General features: G+C 37.1%; 1 protein-coding gene across 1 annotated transcript in view; it reads left to right on the top strand.

Moving 5' to 3' along the window:
* The first annotated feature begins 2,733 nt into the window (after positions 1-2,733).
* Positions 2,734-25,346, top strand: part of LOC138328029 (arf-GAP with Rho-GAP domain, ANK repeat and PH domain-containing protein 3-like) — a 40,138-nt gene continuing 17,525 nt past the window's right edge. Inside the window, exons 1-5 of the mRNA XM_069274607.1 lie at positions 2,734-2,863; positions 3,114-3,231; positions 8,182-8,262; positions 10,280-10,357; positions 15,104-15,178. Coding sequence (XP_069130708.1) covers positions 2,760-2,863; positions 3,114-3,231; positions 8,182-8,262; positions 10,280-10,357; positions 15,104-15,178 — 456 coding nt within the window. The 5' untranslated portion in view covers positions 2,734-2,759. The remainder of the gene's footprint in view (positions 2,864-3,113; positions 3,232-8,181; positions 8,263-10,279; positions 10,358-15,103; positions 15,179-25,346) is intronic.

Below are 25,346 nucleotides of genomic sequence, written 5' to 3'. Positions count from 1 at the left end.
TTTACTGGACTGGTCACTTTGTTACTGGACTGGTCATTTCATTGTCAGTACCCTTTGTTACTGGACTGGTCACCTTGTTACTGGACTGGTCACTTTGTTAATGGACTGGTCACTTTGTTACTAGATTGGTCATTTTGTTACTGGACTGGTCACTTTGTTACTGGACTGGTCACTTCATTTTCAGTTCCATTTGTTACTAGACTTGTCACTTTGTTACTAGACTGGCCACTTTGTTATTGTACTTGTCACTTTGTTACTAGACTTGTCACTTATTTTTCAGTACCGTTTGCTACTGGACCGGTCACTTTGTTACTAGACTGGTCATTCCATTTTCAGTACCCTTTTTACTGGACTGGTCACTTTGTTACTGGACTGGTCATTTCATTGTCAGTACCCTTTGTTACTGGACTGGTCACTTTGTTAATGGACTGGTCACTTTGTTACTGGACTGGTCACTTTGTTACTAGTTTGGTACCCTTTGTTACTAGGACTGGTCACTTTATTACTGGACTGGTCACTTTGTTACAGATTGGTCACTTTATTACTAGACTTGTCACTTTGTTACTAGACTGGTCACTTTGTTACTAGACTGGTCACTTTATTACTGGACTGTTCACTTTGTTTTTCTGGACTGGTCACTTTGTTACTGGACTGGTCATTTCATTGTTAGTACCCTTTGTTACTAGACATGTCACTTTATTACTGGACTGGTCACTTTGTTACTGGACTGGTCATTTCATTGTTAGTACCCTTTGTTACTGGACTGGTCACTTTGTTACTAGACTGGTCACTTTATTACTGGACTGGTCACTTTATTACTGATGGACTGGTCACTTTGTTACTGGACTGGTCACTTTGTTACTAGACTTTGTTACAGACTTTGTAACTGTAACTTGGTCACTTTGTTACTGGACTGGTCACTTCATTTTCAGTACTGTTTGTTACTGTACTGGTCACTTTGTTACTGGACTGGTCACTTCATTTTCAGTACCGTTTGTTACTGGACTGGTCACTTTGTTACTAGGCTGGTCACTTCATTTTCAGTACCCTTTTTACTGGACTGGTCATTTTGTTACTGGACTGGTCATTTCATTGTCAGTACCCTTTGTTACTGGACTGGTCACTTGGTTACTGGACTGGTCACTTTGTTAATGGACTGGTCACTTTGTTACTAGACTTGTCATTTTGTAACTGGACTGGTCACTTTGTTACTGGACTGGTCACTTTGTTACTGGACTGGTCACTTCATTGTTAGTACCCTTTGTTACTAGACTGATCACTTTATTACTGGACTGGTCACTTTGTTACTAGACTGGCCACTTTGTTACTGGACTGGTTACTTAGTTACTTGACTGGTCACTTTGTTACTGGACTGGTCATTTCATTGTTAGTACCCTTTGTTACTAGACTGGTCACTTTGTTACTAGACTGGCCACTTTGTTACTGGACTGGTTACTTAGTTACTTGACTGGTCACTTTGTTACTGGACTGGTCATTTCATTGTTAGTACCCTTTGTTACTAGACTGGTCACTTTATTACTGGACTGGTCACTTCATTTTCAGTTCCGTTTGTTACTGGACTGGTCACTTTGTTACTAGACTGGTCACTTTATTACTAGACTGGTCACTTTGTTACTAGACTGGTCACTTTATTACTGGACTGGTCACCTTGTTACTGGACTGGTCACTTTGTTACTGGACTGGTCATTTCATTGTTAGTACCCTTTGTTACTAGACTGGTCACTTTATTACTGGACTGGTCACTTCATTTTCAGTTCCGTTTGTTACTGGACTTGTCACTTTGTTACTAGACTTGTCACTTTGTAACTGTACTGGTCACTTTGTTACTGGACTTGTCACTTCATTTTCAGTACCGTTTGTTACTGGACTGGTCACTTTGTTACTAGACTTGTCACTTTGTTACTAGACTTGTCACTTTGTAACTGTACAGGTCACTTTGTTACTGGACTGGTCGCTTCATTTTCAGTACGGATTGTTACTGGACTGGTCACTTTGTTACTGGACTGGTCACTTCATTTTCAGTTCCGTTTGTTACTAGACTTGTCACTTTGTTACTAGATTGGCCACTTTGTTACTAGACTTGTCACTTCTTTTTCAGTACCGTTTGCTACTGGACTGGTCACTTTGTTACTAGACTGGTCATTCCATTTTCAGTACCCTTTTTACTGGACTGGTCACTTTGTTACTGGACTGGTCATTTCATTGTCAGTACCCTTTGTTACTGGACTGGTCACTTGGTTACTGGACTGGTCACTTTGTTAATGGACTGGTCACTTTGTTACTAGATTGGTCATTTTGTTACTGGACTGGTTACTTTGTTACTGGACTGGTCACTTCATTTTCAGTTCCGTTTGTTACTAGACTTGTCACTTTGTTACTAGACTGGCCACTTTATTACTGTACTTGTCACTTTGTTACTACTTGTCATTCTTTGTTACTTGTACGTTACTAGATTGTCACTTCTTTTTTCAGTACGTTTGCTACTGGACTGGTCACTTTGTTACTAGACTGGTCATTCCATTTTCAGTACCCTTTTTACTGGACTGGTCACTTTGTTACTGGACTGGTCATTTCATTGTCAGTACCCTTTGTTACTGGACTGGTCACTTGGTTACTGGACTGGTCACTTTGTTAATGGACTGGTCACTTTGTTACTAGACTGGTCATTTTGTTACTGGACTGGTCACTTTGTTACTGGACTGGTCACTTCATTGTCAGTACTCTTTGTTACAGGTAAGATGTCAATGGTACAGACCAAACTAGATTGGTATCACTACTACATACGAGAGCTGCCCCTAGTACATCGTCGCACACTCAGACGACTGGTCATACATCTTTACAAGTAAGTCCTCCTTCACCGATATACATTCATACATATGATATTTGATTTGAAGAGATTAATAAAGTCTTTCCATACCTAGAAGAAGTGACGACAAAATCACAATCCGAGATGTAATTTATGAACATTGAATCCAAGGCTTACAAAGGGTTGTACATTCATGAATTCCCTCAAGGATTGCATAGGAGAACATAATTATTATGATTTTTATTTGTTTACAGATGGTATATATTTGTTGTTTGTTTGTTGATAGATTATCCCAATGTAGTGATGAGAACAAAATGAGTGTGAGGAACATTGCCACTTCCTTTGGATCGACGTTGATGAATGCTGGAAAAATTAACGACACTAGCAATACAGCAATACTGACGGTAAGTGTTCTGTCTTTACTTATTTTAGAATTATCTGCCCTTGCAGGTGGGTATCGTGATGTTTCTGTTGTTAGAGCAAAAATTATGTCATTTTCTCTGAAAAGTATGACGTTATGCACTCAAACAGATGACGTCACAATCAATACATACCCTCAAGGGCAGATAACTCTGTATTATGAAAATAATATTTAAACCACCCATAGAAATATTGTCTGTAAAAAAAGTAGAAAATCACAGTTAGTGCTGGTGTTTCAGTTATGTAAAGCCAATTTTGTTACTTTTGATTTTCTGGATTATGAATGTTGGAAAACATCTCATAATTCTAACTATCATGTTGTGTTATTTTTTATCAATTAGGCTTCTTTATTGTTTGCTCAACATAAAGATTAGAGTTGTGTAAAAGTTTGTAACTGTCTCTTTAATACAATGTTTATAGGACAGTCTCTCTAATACAATGTTTATAGGACAGTCTCTCTAATACAATGTTTATAGGACAGTCTCTCTAATACAATGTTTATAGGACAGTCTCTCTAATACAATGTTTATAGGACAGTCTCTCTAATACAATGTTTATAGGACAGTCTCTCTAATACAATGTTTATAGGACAGTCTAATACAATGTTTATAGGACAGTCTCTCTAATACAATGTTTATAGGACAGTCTAAATACAATGTTTATAGGACAGTCTCTCTAATACAATGTTTATAGGACTCTCTAATACAATGTTTATAGGACAGTCTCTCTAATACAATGTTTATAGGACAGTCTCTCTAATACAATGTTTATAGGACAGTCTCTCTAATACAATGTTTATAGGACAGTCTCTCTAGTACAATGTTTATAGGACAGTCTCTCTAATACAATGTTTATAGGACAGTCTCTCTAATACAATGTTTATAGGACAGTCTAATACAATGTTTATAGGACAGTCTAATACAATGTTTATAGGACAGTCTCTCTAATACAATGTTTATAGGACAGTCTCTCTAGTACAATGTTTATAGGACAGTCTAATACAATGTTTATAGGACAGTCTCTCTAATACAATGTTTATAGGAGTCTCTCTAATACAATGTTTATAAGACAGTCTCTCTAATACAATGTTTATAGGACAGTCTAATACAATGTTTATAGGACAGTCTAATACAATGTTTATAGGACAGTCTCTCTAATACAATGTTTATAGGACAGTCTCTCTAATACAATGTTTATAGGACAGTCTCTCTAATACAATGTTTATAGGACAGTCTCTCTAATACAATGTTTATAGGACAGTCTCTCTAATACAATGTTTATAGGACAGTCTCTCTAATACAATGTTTATAGGACAGTCTATCTAATACAATGTTTATAGGACAGTCTCTCTAATACAATGTTTATAGCACAGTCTCTCTAATACAATGTTTATAGGACAGTCTCTCTAATACAATGTTTATAGGAGAGTCTCTCTAATACAATGTTTATAGGACAGTCTAATACAATGTTTATAGGACAGTCTCTCTAATACAATGTTTATAGGACAGTCTCTCTAATACAATGTTTGTAGGACAGTCTCTCTAATACAATGTTTATAGGACAGTCTCTCTAATACGATGTTTATAGGACAGTCTCTCTAATACGATGTTTATAGGACAGTCTCTCTAATACAATGTTTATAGGACAGTCTCTCTAATACAATGTTTATAGGACAGTCTCTCTAATACAATGTTTATAGGACAGTCTCTCTAATACAATGTTTATAGTACAGTCTCTCTAATACAATGTTTATAGGACAGTCTCTCTAATACAATGTTTATAGTACAGTCTCTCTAATGCAATGTTTATAGGACAGTCTCTCTAATGCAATGTTTATAGGAACAGTCTAATACAATGTTTATAGGACAGTCTCTCTAATACAATGTTTATAGCACAGTCTCTCTAATACAATGTTTATAGGACAGTCTCTCTAATACAATGTTTATAGGTCAGTCTCTCTAATACAATGTTTATAGGACAGTCTCTCTAATACAATGTTTATAGGACAGTCTCTCTAATACAATGTTTATAGGACAGTCTCTCTAATACAATGTTTATAGGACAGTCTAATACAATGTTTATAGGACAGTCTCTCTAATACAATGTTTATAGGACAGTCTCTCTAATACAATGTTTATAGGACAGTCTCTCTAATACAATGTTTATAGGACAGTCTCTCTAATACAATGTTTATAGGAGTCTCTCTAATACAATGTTTATAGGACAGTCTCTCTAATACAATGTTTATAGGACAGTCTCTCTAATACAATGTTTATAGGACAGTCTCTCTAATACAATGTTTATAGGACAGTCTCTCTAATACAATGTTTATAGGAGTCTCTCTAATACAATGTTTATAGGACAGTCTCTCTAATACAATGTTTATAGGACAGTCATTCTAATACAATGTTTATAGGAGTCTCTCTAATACAATGTTTATAGGACAGTCTCTCTAATACAATGTTTATAGGACAGTCTCTCTAATACAATGTTTATAGGACAGTCTCTCTAATACAATGTTTATAGGACAGTCTCTCTAATACAATGTTTATAGGAGTCTCTCTAATACAATGTTTATAGGACAGTCTCTCTGATACAATGTTTATAGGACAGTCTCTCTAATACAATGTTTATAGGACAGTCTAATACAATGTTTATAGGACAGTCTCTCTAATACAATGTTTATAGGACAGTCTCTCTAATACAATGTTTATAGGACAGTCTCTCTAATACAATGTTTATAGGACAGTCTCTCTAATACAATGTTTATAGGACAGTCTCTCTAATACAATGTTTATAGGACAGTCTCTCTAATACAATGTTTATAGGACAGTCTCTCTAATACAATGTTTATAGGACAGTCTCTCTAATACAATGTTTATAGGACAGTCTCTCTAATACAATGTTTATAGGACAGTCTCTCTAATACAATGTTTATAGGAGTCTCTCTAATACAATGTTTATAGGACAGTCTCTCTAATACAATGTTTATAGGACAGTCTCTCTAATACAATGTTTATAGGACAGTCTCTCTAATACAATGTTTATAGGACAGTCTCTCTAATACAATGTTTATAGGACAGTCTCTCTAATACAATGTTTATAGGACAGTCTAATACAATGTTTATAGGACAGTCTCTCTAATACAATGTTTATAGGAGTCTCTCTAATACAATGTTTATAGGACAGTCTCTCTAATACAATGTTTATAGGACAGTCTAATACAATGTTTATAGGACAGTCTAATACAATGTTTATAGGACAGTCTCTCTAATACAATGTTTATAGGACAGTCTTTCTACTACAATGTTTATATGACAGTCTCTCTAATGTCATGTTTATAGGACAGTCTCTCTAATACAATGTTTATAGGAGTCTCTCTAATACAATGTTTATAGGACTATCTCTCTAATACAATGTTTATAGGACAGTCTCTCTAATACAATGTTTATAGGACAGTCTCTCTAATGCAATGTTTATAGGACAGTCTCTCTAATACAATGTTTATAGGACAGTCTCTCTAATGTAATGTTATGTTTTTAGGACAGTCTCTCTAATACAATGTTTATAGGACAGTCTCTCTAATGTAATGTTTATAGGACAGTCTCTCTAATACAATGTTTATAGGACAGTCTCTCTAATGTAATGTTTATAGTACAGTCTCTCTAATACAATGTTTATAGGACAGTCTAATACAATGTTTATAGGACAGTCTCTCTAATGTAATGTTTATAGGACAGTCTCTCTAATACAATGTTTATAGGATAGTCTCTCTAATGTAATGTTTATAGGAGTCTCTCTAATACAATGTTTATAGGACAGTCTCTCTAATACAATGTTTATAGGACAGTCTCTCTAATACAATGTTTATAGGACAGTCTCTCTAATACAATGTTTATAGGACAGTCTCTCTAATACAATGTTTATAGGACAGTCTCTCTAATGCAATGTTTATAGGACAGTCTCTCTAATACAATGTTTATAGGACAGTCTCTCTAATGTAATGTTTTATAGGACAGTCTCTCTAATACAATGTTTATAGGACAGTCTCTCTAATACAATGTTTATAGGACAGTCTCTCTAATACAATGTTTATAGGACAGTCTCTCTAATACAATGTTTATAGGACAGTCTCTCTAATACAATGTTTATAGGACAGTCTCTCTAATACAATGTTTACAGGACAGTCTCTCTAATACAATGTTTATAGGACAGTCTCTCTAATACAATGTTTATAGTACAGTCTCTCTAATACAATGTTTATAGGAGAGTCTCTCTAATACAATGTTTATAGGACAGTCTCTCTAATGTAATGTTTATAGGACAGTCTCTCTAATACAATGTTTATAGGACAGTCTCTCTAATGCAATGTTTATAGGACAGTCTCTCTAATACAATGTTTATAGGACAGTCTCTCTAATGTAATGTTTATAGAACAGTCTCTCTAATACAATGTTTATAGGACAGTCTCTCTAATACAATGTTTATAGTACAGTCTCTCTAATACAATGTTTATAGGACAGTCTCTCTAATACAATGTTTACAGGACAGTCTCTCTAATACAATGTTTATAGGACAGTCTCTCTAATACAATGTTTATAGTACAGTCTCTCTAATACAATGTTTATAGGACAGTCTCTCTAATACAATGTTTATAGTACAGTCTCTCTAATACAATGTTTATAGGACAGTCTAATACAATGTTTATAGGACAGTCTCTCTAATACAATGTTTATAGGACAGTCTCTCTAATACAATGTTTATAGGACAGTCTCTCTAATACAATGTTTATAGGACAGTCTCTCTAATACAATGTTTATAGGACAGTCTCTCTAATACAATGTTTATAGGACAGTCTCTCTAATACAATGTTTATAGGACAGTCTCTCTAATACAATGTTTATAGTACAGTCTCTCTAATACAATGTTTATAGGGGGCTGAGGGAGGACAAAACATTCCGTATGAGATGCGCGTTATAGAAGACATCATCTGTCACCATGAAAAACTGTTTGAGGTATGTAGTAAGATGTTATCGACAACTTATATACAATTATTATATGCTGTTAGTAGTTATTTTTTGGTGCCACAGTGGTGGAGTGGTTAAGATGTCCCAACATGTTATCACAAGCGCTCTGCTGCTGAATTTGAATCCCGTGTAGGGTAGCTGCCATGTACTGACTGCTGGTCAGTGGTTTTTTAGGTCATCTGACCCAAAGGGTCAGGATGACCTATAGTCATCATGCACCGTCCGTCGTCGTCCGCTGTGCGCCGTGCGCCGTGCGTAAACTTTTCATTCAAACAACATCTTCTCAATAACCGTAAGGCCCAAAGTACTCATATTTGGCCTGTAGCATACTGGGATGAAGGGCTATCAAAGTTGTGAAAATAAATGACCTTGACCTACTTTCAAGGTCACAGGGGTCAAATCGGCTAAAATCTTTGAACGACTTCTTCTAACTAACCGAAAGGTTCAGGGTACTCATATTTGGCCTGTAGCATGCTGGGATGAAGGGCTACAAAAGTTGTGAAAATTAATGACCCTGACGTACTTTCAAGGTCACCAGGGGTCAAATAGGCTAAAATCTTTGAACGACTTCTTCTAACTAACCGAAAGGTCCAGGGTACTCATATTTGGCCTATAGCATGCTTGGATGAAGGGCTACAAAAGTTGTGAAAATTAATGACCTTGACTTACTGTCAAGGTCACCGGGGGTCAAATAGGCTAAAATCTTTGAACGACTTCTTCTAACTAACCGAAAGGTCCAGGGTACTCATATTTGGCCTGTAGCATGCTGGGATGAAGGGCTACCAAAGCTGTGAAAATGAATGACCTTGACCTACTTTCAAGGTCATAGATATAGGAGTCAAATAGACTAAAATCTTTGAATGACTTTTTCTAACTAACCGAAAGGTTCATGGTACTCATAATTTGCCTGTAGCATGCTGGGATGAAGGGCTACCAAAGTTGTGAAAATGAATGACCTTGACGTATTGTCAAGGTCACAGGGGTCAAATAGGCTAAATTCTTTGAACGATTTTTGTTAACTAACCCAAAAGTCCAGGATACTCATATTTTGCTGGTGGCATGCTGGGATGAAGGGTTACCATAATTATAAAAATGAATGACCTTGACCTTCTTTCAAGGTCACAAGGGTCAATTAAGCTAAAATCTTTTAACTACACCTTTTAATTAGCCGAAAGGTCCAGGGTATTCATATTTAGTCAATAGCATGCTGAGATAAAGGGCTATCAAAGCAGTGGAAATGAATGACTTTGACCTACTTTCAAGGTCACGAGAGTCAAATATTCCAAAATCTTGAATTTTGAACTTCTTCTCAAGTTCTACCAGTGTGATTAAGCTGAAACCTGCATGAAATGATCCTGACATGGTCCCGACTAAGTGTTGTTATATTTTATGTCGATCCAAAATCCAAGATGGCTGCCACAGATGATCCAAGATGGCTGCCACAGATGCCATCTTGAAAACACATTTGAACTTCTTCTCAAGTTCTACCAGTGCAATTTAACTGAAACTTGAAACATGAAATGCGACTGATATGATCTTGTCAAAGTGTTGTTATATCTCTTGTTGATCCCAGATTGAAGATGGCTACCATGACACCATATCTAATTATTTTCCTATACAGCTATTGCCAAGATAGTCAGATGACCGTTAAGGCCCTTGGGCCTCTTGTCTCTGGATATTCCGGCTTTCATCCACCAAAAAATCTGGTCCTTATATGACCATTTAGTTGTTAATAGGATGTTAGAAAACCAAAAAATCTAAAAACCAAGTCATTTATTATTTTCTTTTTTTATGAATTGAAAACTTTTGAAAAATGTTGAAAATAGAAATTGCATAATATATGCAATTTGTGTGCCTCTAGTGCTCTTTGATATTGTTTCTTGGATATACGAGGTCTGCCCATTTCTTTCCAAGTAAGAAGAAGTTTTAAAACCTTACTTACCATTTGATGTGACAGCACTAGTTAGTCCCATATTTGTCAGGGTTTCACAATTGAATATTTTAGTTGGAGAAGACAAAGGAAGATCAGATCAGGAAGGCAGAGCTTCGTCTTAAAGATTTACAAGAACGGGCTAGTAAAAGGGTAAGTACATCGATCATCACCATGGTAACATGGGTGGTCTGTTACAGAAGTGACAAACTCTCAGTTAGACAATGATATAGAAGTCACATCAAGTATAACCATTTAATGGAAAAGACCTTGAAAACTAATGGATGGATTTTGATCAAGTTTCACACAATGATAGCATATGAGAAAATACAGATTGGGATAGAATTTGGGGTCCAAAGGTCAACTACAAAAGTCACTTTTGCTAAAAATTGGTCCATTTATGTAAAGAAGGTTGCCACTTTCTTTACCATTCACACAACTAAAAAGGTGAACAATAGAATTTTATAATAAATATGTTGTTATGAAAAAATAAGGAATAAGAAACACTTTATTTTGTGTAAATAGTTGTTTTATTTCTTATTCAATATTCATTATAGAAATTTGCCTGGAAATCAAACAAAACAATCATAAAATTCATACCATATTGAAGATGAAGTCTTACTGATTTCAAAAATGTATACATGTATGACCTTAATGTTAAAGATAATTTCAATTCATTAAGTAAAAAAAATTATCATTATCATGAACTGCCTGAGGAAATAACAACATCAAACAGTTGTATGTGTTGAATGTATGTTGCCTAGCAACAATGTTCGCTGCAGCAGTAAATGTATACATTGTTGCAATACATGTCTGTGGGGTAAAGAGTTAAATTTGATTTTGTTTCCAGATGATAAGTTAAAAAACCATGAAAGGATTTTGATCAAACCTCATGCAATGGTAGCATATGAGAAAATACAGCTTGGGATTGAATTTGGGGTCAAAAGGTCAACTGCAAAGGTCACTGTTACTAAAAATAGATTGTTTTGAAATTTAAGTTTCCGGATGATAACTTGAGAACACATTTAATGGAATTTGATCAAACTTCATACAATGGTAACATAGGAGATTACATAGCTTGGGATTGAACTTGGAGTCAAAAGGTCAACTACAAAGGTTACAGCTTTCAAAAATAGTTTATTTCACAAATTTTTGTTTCTGAATGATAATTTGAGAACACATCAACAGAATTTGTTCAAACTTCATACAATGATAGCATAACTAAACAATAACAACTTGCCATAGTTTAGAAACTGTAATTGACAACAGGGGACATGTGTTGCTTGCAAACCTTACTGTAAGCTTGTTATTATAATATTATATTTAAAATCTGTGTATAACAAAGTAATAAAAAAGTAATATTGTTTTCCCTTAGATGTTCGTTTTAACCTTGTATTACTGTACATTGCTTATACATATTCAATAAATATAAATAAAACAGTATATTTTATTTGCTATAGAATATGTAGACACTATTTCAGCTGCCTTTGTTAGTCCCTGCCTATAGTTTTGTATGCACATGTATAACCTGTACGTAGAATCTGGTAACATTATAGACAGTTTGTATACCTATTCCTGTATCAGATTCAAAACAAGACGTATCGACAGGTAATTGATCTTTATTGTCAGTACTGACGTACTAGTCAAAGCATGATATGATGTGAATTGAAAATAATGTACATTTTATATACCTTTCTTGCTATGAAGCATATATGTATACTGTCAACTCTTATCTCAATGAGAAGTCTGTGATGTTAGGTCTTAAGATATAGGATATTTACTTATTTATATTCCTACTGAAACTGACAGCTGTCTTGGCGAGCAAATATTATGCATAATGTTATCTGTGCCAACTGTAAAAACAATTTGTAACAAGCAATCAAAGTTCTTAATTATAAAAAGACCTGATATTGGGCCTCTGACATACTGGGATGAAGGGCTATCAAGTTTGTTCAAATCAATGACCTTGATCTTCATTCAAGGTCACAGGGGTCAAAAATGCTAAAATCTTTAAACGACTTCTTCTCAATAACCAGAAGGCCTAGGGTACTGATAATAGGCTTGTAGCATGCTGGAAGGAAGGGCTACCAAGTTTGTTCAAATGAATGACCTTTACCTTCATTCAAGGTCACAGGGGTCAAATAGGCTAAAATCCTTTAAATGACTTCTTTTCAAAAACCAAAAGGCTCAGGGTACTGATATTGGGTATGTGACCTGCTGGGATGAAGAGCTGCCAAGTTTGTTCAAATGAATGACCTTGATCTACCAAGTTTGTTCAAATGAATGACCTTGACCTTCATTCAATGTCACAGGGGTCAAATAGGCTAAAATCTTTAAAGTGAATAGTCGGGCAAAGAAAACCAGTCTAAATGCGTTCATTGGCCTTCCAAAAGTTCTCACATATTAATACGACGGTAAAGTTCTGCTTAGTTTCCCAGTTCTGACCATTAAAGTAAAGAAAAGTTGAAAGCATTGAAAGCGAGGCTGCGTGGAAATGTAACCAAGGACATAGTGAGCCGGGAGGACGTTTTAGAATTTTCATACTTTAAATTTATTTCTTCGTACGCAGAAAGATTTTGACGAGAGATTTTATTTTTTTCATTTCATAAGAAAGTATACTGGATACATTCACACCATTTTTACCGACTTTAGCCATCCTTGCCCGACTGTTCACTTTAAATGACTTCTTCTCAAGAACATCTTCTTTTTAAGAACCGAAAGGCTCAAGGTTATCATACTGGGCCTACAACATGCTGGGATAAAGGGCTACCAAGTTTGTTCAAATGAATGACTTTGACCTTCATTCAAGGTCACAGGGGTCAAATAGGCTAAAATCTTTTAATGACTTTTTCTCAAGAACCAAAAGGCCCAGGATACTCATATTTGGTCTGCAGCATGCTGGGATAAAAGGCTACCAAGTTTGTTCAAATCAATGACCTTGACCTTCATTCAAGGTCACAGGGGTCAAATAGGTTAAAGTCTTTAAATGACTTCTTTTCAAGAACCAAAAGGCTCAGGATACTTATATTGGGCCTACAGCATGCTGGGATGAAGGGCTACCAAATTTGTTCAAATGAATGACCTTGACCTTCATTCAAGGTCACAGGGGTCAAATAGGCTAAAATCTTTAAATGATTTCTTGAGAATAACTAGAAGGCCTAGAGACCTGATATTGGGCCTGTGACCTACTGGGATGAAGAGCTACCAAGTTTGTTCACATGAATGACCTTGACCTTCATCCAAGGTCACAGGGGTCAAATAGGCTAAAATCTTGAAATTACTTTTTTGTGAATAACTAAGAGGCCTAGAGACCTGATGTAGGGCCTGTGACATGCTAGGATGAAGGGCTACCATATTTGTTTTAAAAAAATGACCTTGATCTTTATTCAAGATCACAGGGGTCAAAATGGCTAAATATTTAAATGACTATGTTGTATTGTGCCAATAGTCAGATGACCGTTAAGGCCCATGGGCCTCTTGTTTATTTTGCAATTATTACTTGCACGAAAAACAGCATTTAAACTGGCATAAAGCACCTGTTACATTCATATGGCATTAGCAGAAAGAATCTCAAAACAACACCAGACACCGTGTAGTTTATATTAACAATAGTAAAATACTTGGATATATATTTCTTCTCATTTACAAATTTATTTTTATGTATCATATCATACTCCATCCCGCATGTTCCCATTTGACATATACTACCATTTCTGAAATTATTGTGATACAGAAATGTTTAGGAGTTTTATGGGGGCAAACAATTTCTGAATTGGAACAATATAAAAAAATGTATAAGCGTTTACCATGGTACCTTCCAATTGACTTAGCTTCGTTATAGACAGGCTAGGTTTAACTAGGTGTTTCCTTGTGACTCATATGACCTTTATAGACAGGTTTGACTAGGTGTTTCCTTGTGACTTGGGTGGCCTTTATAGACAGGTTTGACTAGGTGTTTCCTTGTGCCTTGGGTGGCCTTTATAGACAGGTTTGACTAGGTGTTTCCTTGTGCCTTGGGTGGTTGTTATAGACAGGTTTAACTAGGTGTTTCATTGTGCCTTGGGTGGCCTTTATAGACAGGTTTGACTAGGTGTTTCCTTGTGCCTTGGGTGGCCTTTATAGACAGGTTTGACTAGGTGTTTCCTTGTGCCTTGGGTGGCCTTTATAGACAGGTTTAACTAGGTGTTTTATTGTGCCTTGGATGGCCTTTATAGACAGGTTTGACTAGGTGTTTCCTTGTGCCTTGGATGGCCTTTATAGAAATGTTTGACTAGGTGTTTCCTTGTGCCTTGGATGGCCTTTATAGACAGGTATGACTAGGTGTTTCCTTGTGCCTTGGGTTGCCTTTATAGACAGTTTGACTAGGTGTTTCCTTGTGCCTTGGGTGGTCGTTATAGAGAGGTATGAATATGTCTGTTTGTTTTACGCATGCTGCCTTTTGATTCCCCATTATTGAGAGAATACAGTATCCTTGTGGCCACGAGCCTTGTGTACAGTGGACCCATGATAATCTGGATGCCGGTATTTTGGAAAACTCACAATTAAGTTGATAGAATTCATAGAACTCAGAAGTCAGGAAAATTCCTAATCTGGACTGTTTTGGCTAGGTATGCAAGTGTCCAGATTATCTGGGTTCAATGTTATATCAGTATTAAACATTTGCTTAATGACTACTTTACTAATGTGTAATTTAGAACTTGTTTTACGATGACTTTACATGTATGTAACTTTTACAGTATAATAGACAGTAAGAAATAGAATAATTTGTATAGGTTACGTACATTTATATCAAACCAAATTGCAGATTTGTGACACATTGAAACATGGTTTACAAGTGTATTTGAATATAAATTTAAAGATAATTCCATGTATAATAGTAATTCTGTCATTTTTCTACAGCAAAGTTACTATGGTGATCCCATGATGGTGTCTGTCCATTTCCTCGTCCACAATGGTCAGAGTGAAAGTATCCATGTAAGTGTATTAGATTTTGAATTGTGAAAGTGTCCATGTTAGTACATATATTAAATGGTTAACTCTGAACTTTTACAGTTAAAAACAAACTTCCAGATATAGAGTTGGTACCTGGTATACATTTTCATAAAAGTCATACTCCATACTGTACTGGGACCCTACCAGTAGTTGTGAAGAAATAGTATTTGTGATTTGGGAAACATTTAATTGTTTTATCTCATGAAACACATTATTCCACAACAACAAAACAACACCATCATGAGGTATTCGTCAGCAGCTCCAGACATTTGGAAATCTAGATGCACAGTAGAATATGCAATACACAATCACAACTACTGATCTGTCACAACTACTGATCTGTCACGACTACTGATCTGTCACGACTACTGATCTGTCACAACTACTGATCTGTCACGACTACTGATCTGTCACAACTACTGATCTGTCACAACTACTGATCTGTCACGACTACCGATCTGTCACAACTACTGATCTGTCACGACTACCGATCTGTCACGACTACCGATCTGTCACAACTACTGATCTGTCACAACTACTGATTTGTCACGACTACTGATCTGTCACAACTACTGATCTGTCACGACTACTGATCTGTCACGACTACTGATCTGTCACGACTACTGATCTGTCACGACTACTGATCTGTCACAACTACTGATCTGTCACGACTACTGATTTGTCACGACTACTGATCTGTCACAACTACTGATCTGTCACGACTACTGATCTGTCACAACTACTGATCTGTCACGACTACTGATCTGTCACAACTACTGATCTGTCACAACTACTGATCTGTCACGACTACTGATCTGTCACGACTACTGATCTGTCACAACTACTGATCTGTCACGACTACTGATCTGTCACAACTACTGATCTGTCACGACTACTGATCTGTCACGACTACTGATCTGTCACAACTACTGATCTGTCACAACTACTGATCTGTCACGACTACTGATCTGTCACGACTACTGATCTGTCACGACTACTGATCTGTCACAACTACTGATCTGTCACGACTACTGATCTGTCACAACTACTGATCTGTCACAACTACTGATCTGTCACAACTACTGATCTGTCACGACTACTGATCTGTCACATGTACAACTACTGATCTGTCACAACTACTGATCTGTCACAACTACTGATCTGTCACGACTACTGATCTGTCACGACTACTGATCTGTCACGACTACTGATTTGTCACGACTACTGATCTGTCACGACTACTGATCAGTCACGACTACTGATCTGTCACGACTACTGATCTGTCACGACTACTGATCTGTCACAACTACTGATCTGTCACAACTACTGATCTGTCACGACTACTGATCTGTCACGACTACTGATCTGTCACGACTACTGATCTGTCACAACTACTGATCTGTCACCACTACTGATCTGTCACATGTACAACTACTGATCTGTCACAACTACTGATTTGTCACGACTACTGATCTGTCACGACTACTGATCTGTCACATGTACAACTACTGATCTGTCACAACTACTGATCTGTCACGACTACTGATCTGTCACGACTACTGATCTGTCACGACTACTGATCTGTCACAACTACTGATCTGTCACAACTACTGATCTGTCACGACTACTGATCTGTCACAACTACTGATCTGTCACAACTACTGATCTGTCACGACTACTGATCTGTCACGACTACTGATCTGTCACAACTACTGATCTGTCACAACTACTGATCTGTCACTACTGATCTGTCATGACTACTGATCTGTCACATGTACAACTACTGATCTGTCACAACTACTGATCTGTCACGACTACTGATCTGTCACGACTACTGATCTGTCACGACTACTGATTTGTCACGACTACTGATCTGTCACGACTACTGATCTGTCATGACTACTGATCTGTCACAACTACTGATCTGTCACGACTACTGATCTGTCACGACTACTGATCTGTCACGACTACTGATCTGTCACGACTACTGATCTGTCACGACTACTGATCTGTCACGACTACTGATCTGTCACGACTACTGATCTGTCACGACTACTGATCTGTCACTACTACTGATCTGTCACGACTACTGATCTGTCACGACTACTGATCTGTCACAACTACTGACGACTACTGATTTGTCACGACTACTGATCTGTCACAACTACTGATCTGTCACAACTACTGATTTGTCACAACTACTGATCTGTCACGACTACTGATCTGTCACGACTACTGATCTGTCACAACTACTGATCTGTCACAACTACTGACAACTACTGATCTGTCACAACTACTGATCTGTCACGACTACTGATCTGTCACAACTATTGATCTGTCACAACTACTGACAACTACTGATCTGTCACAACTACTGACAACTACTGATCTGTCATGACTAACTGCAACAACTACACACTACTGATCTGTCACGACTACTGATCTGTCACAACTACTGATCTGTCACAACTGATTGTACAACTACTGATCTGTCACGACTACTGATCTGTCACAACTACTGATCTGTCACGACTACTGATCTGTCACAACTACTGATCTGTCACGACTACTGATCTGTCACAACTACTGATCTGTCACGACTACTGATCTGTCACAACTACTGATCTGTCACGACTACTGATCTGTCACGACTACTGATCTGTCACAACTACTGATCTGTCACGACTACTGATCTGTCACGACTACTGATCTGTCACGACTACTGATCTGTCACAACTACTGATCTGTCACGACTACTGATCTGTCACAACTACTGATCTGTCACGACTACTGATCTGTCACAACTACTGATCTGTCACGACTACTGATCTGTCACAACTACTGATCTGTCACAACTACTGATCTGTCACGACTACTGACAACTACTGATCTGTCACGACTACTGATCTGTCACGACTACTGATCTGTCACAACTACTGATCTGTCACGACTACTGATCTGTCACAACTACTGATCTGTCACGACTACTGATCTGTCACAACTACTGATCTGTCACGACTACTGATCTGTCACGACTACTGATCTGTCACAACTACTGATCTGTCACAACTACTGATCTGTCACAACTACTGATCTGTCACAACTACTGATCTGTCACGACTACTGATCTGTCACGACTACTGATCTGTCACAACTACTGATCTGTCACGACTACTGATCTGTCACAACTACTGATCTGTCACAACTACTGATCTGTCACGACTACTGATCTGTCACGACTACTGATCTGTCACAACTACTGATCTGTCACGACTACTGATCTGTCACGACTACTGATCTGTCACAACTACTGATCTGTCACGACTACTGATCTGTCACGACTACTGATCTGTCACGACTACTGATCTGTCACGACTACTGATCTGTCACAACTACTGATCTGTCACTACTACTGATCTGTCACTACTACTGATCTGTCACGACTACTGATCTGTCACGACTTGCAGACTACTGATCTGTCACGACTACTGATCTGTCACAACTACTGATCTGTCACAACTACTGATCTGTCACAACTACTGATCTGTCACGACTACTGATCTGTCACGACTACTGATCTGTCATGACTACTGATCTGTCACAACTACTGATCTGTCACGAACTACTGATCTGTCACGACTACTGATCTGTCACGACTACTGATCTGTCACACTACTGATCTGTCACAACTACTGATCTGTCACGACTACTGATCTGTCACAACTACTGATCTGTCACAACTACTGATCTGTCACGACTACTGATCTGTCACAACTACTGATCTGTCACAACTACTGATCTGTCACAACTACTGATCTGTCACACTACTGATCTGTCACAACTACTGATCTGTCACAACTACTGATCTGTCACGACTACTGATCTGTCACGATACTGATCTGTCACAACTACTGATCTGTCACAACTACTGATCTGTCACGACTACTGATCTGTCACAACTACTGATCTGTCACAACTACTGATCTGTCACAACTACTGATCTGTCACAACTACTGATCTGTCACAACTACTGATCTGTCACAACTACTGATCTGTCACAACTACTGATCTGTCACAATTGTCACAACTACTGATCTGTCACAACTGATCTGTCACAACTACTGATCTGTCACGACTACTGATCTGTCACAACTACTGATCTGTCACGACTACTGATCTATCACGACTACTGATCTATCACGACTACTGATCTGTCACGACTACTGATCTATCACGACTACTGATCTATCACAACTACTGATCTGTCACGACTACTGATCTATCACGACTACTGATCTATCACGACTACTGATCTGTCACGACTACTGATCTGTCACGACTACTGATCTGTCACGACTACTGATCTGTCACGACTACTGATCTGTCACGACTACTGATCTGTCACGACTACTGATCTGTCACAACTACTGATCTGTCACGACTACTGATCTGTCACGACTACTGATCTGTCACGACTACTGATCTGTCACAACTACTGATCTGTCACGACTACTGATCTGTCACGACTACTGATCTGTCACAACTACTGATCTGTCACGACTACTGATCTGTCACGACTACTGATCTGTCACGAATACTGTCACAACTACTGATCTGTCACGACTACTGATCTGTCACAACTACTGATCTGTCACGACTACTGATCTGTCACAACTACTGATCTGTCACGACTACTGATCTGTCACGACTACTGATCTGTCACAACTACTGATCTGTCACGACTACTGATCTGTCACGACTACTGATCTGTCACGACTACTGATCTGTCACAACTACTGACGACTACTGATTTGTCACGACTACTGATCTGTCACAACTACTGATCTGTCACGACTACTGATCTGTCACAACTACTGATCTGTCACGACTACTGATCTGTCACAACTACTGATCTGTCACAACTACTGATCTGTCACAACTACTGATCTGTCACAACTACTGATCTCACAACTACTGATCTGTCACAACTACTGATCTGTCACACTACTGATCTGTCACAACTACTGATCTGTCACACTACTATCTGACAACTACTGATCTTCACTGATCTGTCACACTACTGATCTGTCACAACTACTGACAACTACTGATCTGTCACAACTACTGACAACTACTGATCTGTCACGACTACTGACAACTACTGATCTGTCATGACTACTGATCTGTCACAACTACTGATCTGTCACAACTACTGATCTGTCACGACTACTGATCTATCACGACTACTGATCTATCACGACTACTGATCTATCACAACTACTGATCTGTCACGACTACTGATCTATCACGACTACTGATCTATCACGACTACTGATCTGTCACGACTACTGATCTGTCATGATCACAACTACTGATCTGTCACGACTACTGATTTGTCACGACTACTGATCTGTCACGACTACTGATCTGTCACGACTACTGATCTGTCACGACTACTGATCTGTCACGACTACTGATCTGTCACGACTACTGATCTGTCACAACTACTGATCTGTCACGACTACTGATCTGTCACAACTACTGATCTGTCACAACTACTGATCTGTCACGACTACTGATCTGTCACGACTACTGATCTGTCACAACTACTGATCTGTCACAACTACTGATCTGTCACGACTACTGATCTGTCACGACTACTGACAACTACTGATCTGTCACGACTACTGATCTGTCACGACTACTGATCTGTCACAACTACTGATCTGTCACGACTACTGATCTGTCACAACTACTGATCTGTCACAACTACTGTTTGGATCATAGAAAATGATTCATACATTACAGAAATTATGTTTAAAACTGCTGAAAAATGTACATTTGAATGTATCACCCTTATTGAAGGAAATATGATTCCAATTAGTATCAGGTAACAAGGTTTAATGGAGTATCATCTGCTGTCAAGTGTAAATTATAAACTCATTGAAGTATTCTAATGTTGAATCCCCGATATGTTTGTCCTGATACAATACAGTATTCTATTGTTGAATCCCTGATATGTTTGTCCAGATACAATACAGTATTCTATTGTTGAATCCCTGATATGTTTGTCCTGATACAATACAGTATTCTAGTGTTGAATCCCTGGTATGTTTGTCCTGATACAATACAGTATTCTAGTGTTGAATCCCTGATATGTTTGTCCTGATACAATACAGTATTCTAGTGTTGAATCCCTGATATGTTTGTCCTGATACAATACAGTATTCTAGTGTTGAATCACTGATATGTTTGTCCTGATACAATACAGTATTCTAGTGTTGAATCCCTGATATGTTTGTCCTGATACAATACAGTATTCTAGTGTTGAATCCCTGATATGTTTGTCCTGATACAATACAGTACTCTAGTGTTGAATCCCTGATATGTTTGTCCTGATACAATACAGTATTCTAGTGTTGAATCCCTGATATGTTTGTCCTGATACAATACAGTATTCTAGTGTTGAATCCCTGATATGTTTGTCCTGGTACAATACAGTATTCTAGTGTTGAATCCCCGATATGTTTGTCCTGGTACAATACAGTACTCTAGTGTTGAATCCCTGATATGTTTGTCCTGATACAATACAGTATTCTAGTGTTGAATCACTGATATGTTTGTCCTGATACAATACAGTATTCTAGTGTTGAATCACTGATATGTTTGTCCTGATACAATACAGTATTCTAGTGTTGAATCCCTGATATGTTTGTCCTGGTACAATACAGTATTCTAGTGTTGTATCCCTGATATGTTTGTCCTGATACAATACAGTATTCTAGTGTTGAATCCCTGATATGTTTGTCCTGATACAATACAGTATTCTAGTGTTGAATCCCTGATATGTTTGTCCTGATACAATACAGTATTCTATATATATAAGTGTTGAATCCCTGATATGTTTGTCCTGATACAATACAGTATTCTAGTGTTGAATCCCTGATATGTTTGTCCTGATACAATACAGTATTCTAGTGTTGAATCATTGGTATGTTTGTCCTGATACAATACAGTATTCTAGTGTTGAATCATTGATATGTTTGTCCTGATACAATACAGTATTCTAGTGTTGAATCCCTGATATGTTTGTCCTGATACAATACAGTATTCTAGTGTTGAATCCCCGATATGTTTGTCCTGGTACAATACAGTACTCTAGTGTTGAATCCCGGATATGTTTGTCCTGATACAATACAGTATTCTATTGTTGAATCACTGATATGTTTGTCCTGATACAATACAGTATTCTAGTGTTGAATCCCTGATATGTTTGTCCTGATACAATACAGTACTCTAGTGTTGAATCCCCGATATGTTTTGTCCTGGTACAATACAGTATTCTAGTGTTGAATCCCTGATATGTTTGTCCTGATACAATACAGTATTCTAGTGTTGAATCCCTGATATGTTTGTCCTGATACAATACAGTATTCTAGTGTTGAATCCCTGATATGTTTGTCCTGATACAATACAGTATTCTAGTGTTGAATTCCTGATATGTTTGTCCTGATACAATACAGTATTCTAGTATTGAATCCCTGATATGTTTGTCCTGGTACAATACAGTATTATAGTGTTGAATCCCTGATATGTTTGTCCTGATACAATACAGTATTCTAGTGTTGAATCCCTGATATGTTTGTCCTGATACAATACAGTATTCTAGTGTTGAATCTCTGATATGTTTGTCCTGATACAATACAGTATTCTAGTGTTGAATCCCTGATATGTTTGTCCTGATACAATACAGTATTCTAGTGTTGAATCCCTGATATGTTTGTCCTGATACAATACAGTATTCTAGTGTTGAATCCCTGATATGTTTGTCCTGATACAATACAGTATTCTAGTGTTGAATCCCTGATATGTTTGTCCTGATACAATACAGTATTCTAGTGTTGAATCCCTGATATGTTTGTCCTGATACAATACAGTATTCTAGTGTTGAATCCCTGATATGTTTGTCCTGATACAATACAGTATTATAGTGTTGAATCCCTGATATGTTTGTCCTGGTACAATACAGTATTCTAGTGTTGAATCCCTGATATGTTTGTCCTGATACAATACAGTATTCTAGTGTTGAATCCCTGATATGTTTGTCCTGATACAATACAGTATTCTAGTGTTGAATCTCTGATATGTTTGTCCTGATACAATACAGTATTCTAGTGTTGAATCCCTGATATGTTTGTCCTGATACAATACAGTATTCTAGTGTTGAATCCATGATATGTTTGTCCTGATACAATACAGTATTCTAGTGTTGAATCCCTGATATGTTTGTCCTGATACAATACAGTATTTTAGTGTTGAATCCCTGATATGTTTGTCCTGATATAATACAGTATTCTAGTGTTGAATCCCTGATATGTTTGTCATGGTACAAAACAGTATTCTAGTGTTGAATCCCTGATATGTTTGTCCTGATACAATACAGTATTCTAGTGTTGAATCCCTGATATGTTTGTCCTGATACAATACAGTATTCTAGTGTTGAATCCCTGATATGTTTGTCCTGATACAATACAGTATTCTAGTGTTGAATCCCTGATATGTTTGTCCTGATACAATACAGTATTCTAGTGTTGAATCACTGATATGTTTGTCCTGATACAATACAGTATTCTAGTGTTGAATCCCTGATATGTTTGTCCTGATACAATACAGTATTCTAGTGTTGAATCCCTGATATGTTTATCCAGATACAATACAGTATTCTATTGTTGAATCCCTGATATGTTTGTCCTGAAACAATACAGTACTCTAGTGTTGAATCCCTGATATGTTTGTCCTGATACAATACAGTATTCTAGTGTTGAATCCCTGATATGTTTGTCCTGAAACAATACAGTACTCTAGTGTTGAATCCCTGATATGTTTGTCCTGATACATTACAGTATTCTAGTGTTGAATCCCTGATATGTTTGTCCTGATACAATACAGTATTCTATATATATAAGTGTTGAATCCCTGGTATGTTTGTCCTGATACAATACAGTATTCTAGTGTTGAATCCCTGATATGTTTGTCCTGATAACAATACAGTATTCTAGTGTTGAATCCCTGATATGTTTGTCCTGATACAATACAGTATTCTAGTGTTGAATCCCTGATATGTTTGTCCTGATACAATACAGTATTCTATTGTTGAATCCCTGACATGTTTGTCCTGATACAATACAGTATTATAGTGTTGAATCCCTGATATGTTTGTCCTGATACAATACAGTATTCTAGTGTTGAATCCCTGATATGTTTGTCCTGATACAATACAGTATTCTAGTGTTGAATCCCTGATATGTTTGTCCTGATACAATACAGTATTATAGTGTTGAATCCCTGATATGTTTGTCCTGATACAATACAGTATTATAGTGTTGAATCCCTGATATGTTTGTCCTGATACAATACAGTATTATAGTGTTGAATCCCTGATATGTTTGTCCTGATACAATACAGTATTATAGTGTTGAATCCCTGACATGTTTGTCCTGATACAATACAGTATTATAGTGTTGAATCCCTGATATGTTTGTCCTGATACAATACAGTATTCTAGTGTTGAATCCCTGATATGTTTGTCCTGATACAATACAGTATTATAGTGTTGAATCCCTGATATGTTTGTCCTGATACAATACAGTATTCTATTGTTGAATCCCTGATATGTTTGTCCTGATACAATACAGTATTCTAGTGTTGAATCCCTGATATGTTTGTCCTGATACAATACAGTATTCTAGTGTTGAATCCCTGATATGTTTGTCCTGATACAATACAGTATTCTAGTGTTGAATCATTGATATGTTTGTCCTGATACAATACAGCATTCTAGTGTTGAATCCCTGATATGTTTGTCCTGATACAATACAGTATTCTAGTGTTGAATCCCTGATATGTTTGTCCTGATACAATACAGTATTCTAGTGTTGAATCCCTGATATGTTTGTCCTGATACAATACAGTATTCTAGTGTTGAATCCCTGATATGTTTGTCCTGATACAATACAGTATTCTAGTGTTGAATCCCTGATATGTTTGTCCTGATACAATACAGTATTCTAGTGTTGAATCCCTGATATGTTTGTCCTGATACAATACAGTATTCTAGTGTTGAATCCCTGATATGTTTGTCCTGATACAA

This window comes from Argopecten irradians, chromosome 7, assembly GCF_041381155.1.
Source record: "Argopecten irradians isolate NY chromosome 7, Ai_NY, whole genome shotgun sequence".
In the NCBI taxonomy this organism is placed as follows: domain Eukaryota; kingdom Metazoa; phylum Mollusca; class Bivalvia; order Pectinida; family Pectinidae; genus Argopecten; species Argopecten irradians.
Note: the sequence above shows the minus strand (reverse complement) of the source record. Positions and strands in the feature narration are given on the sequence as shown.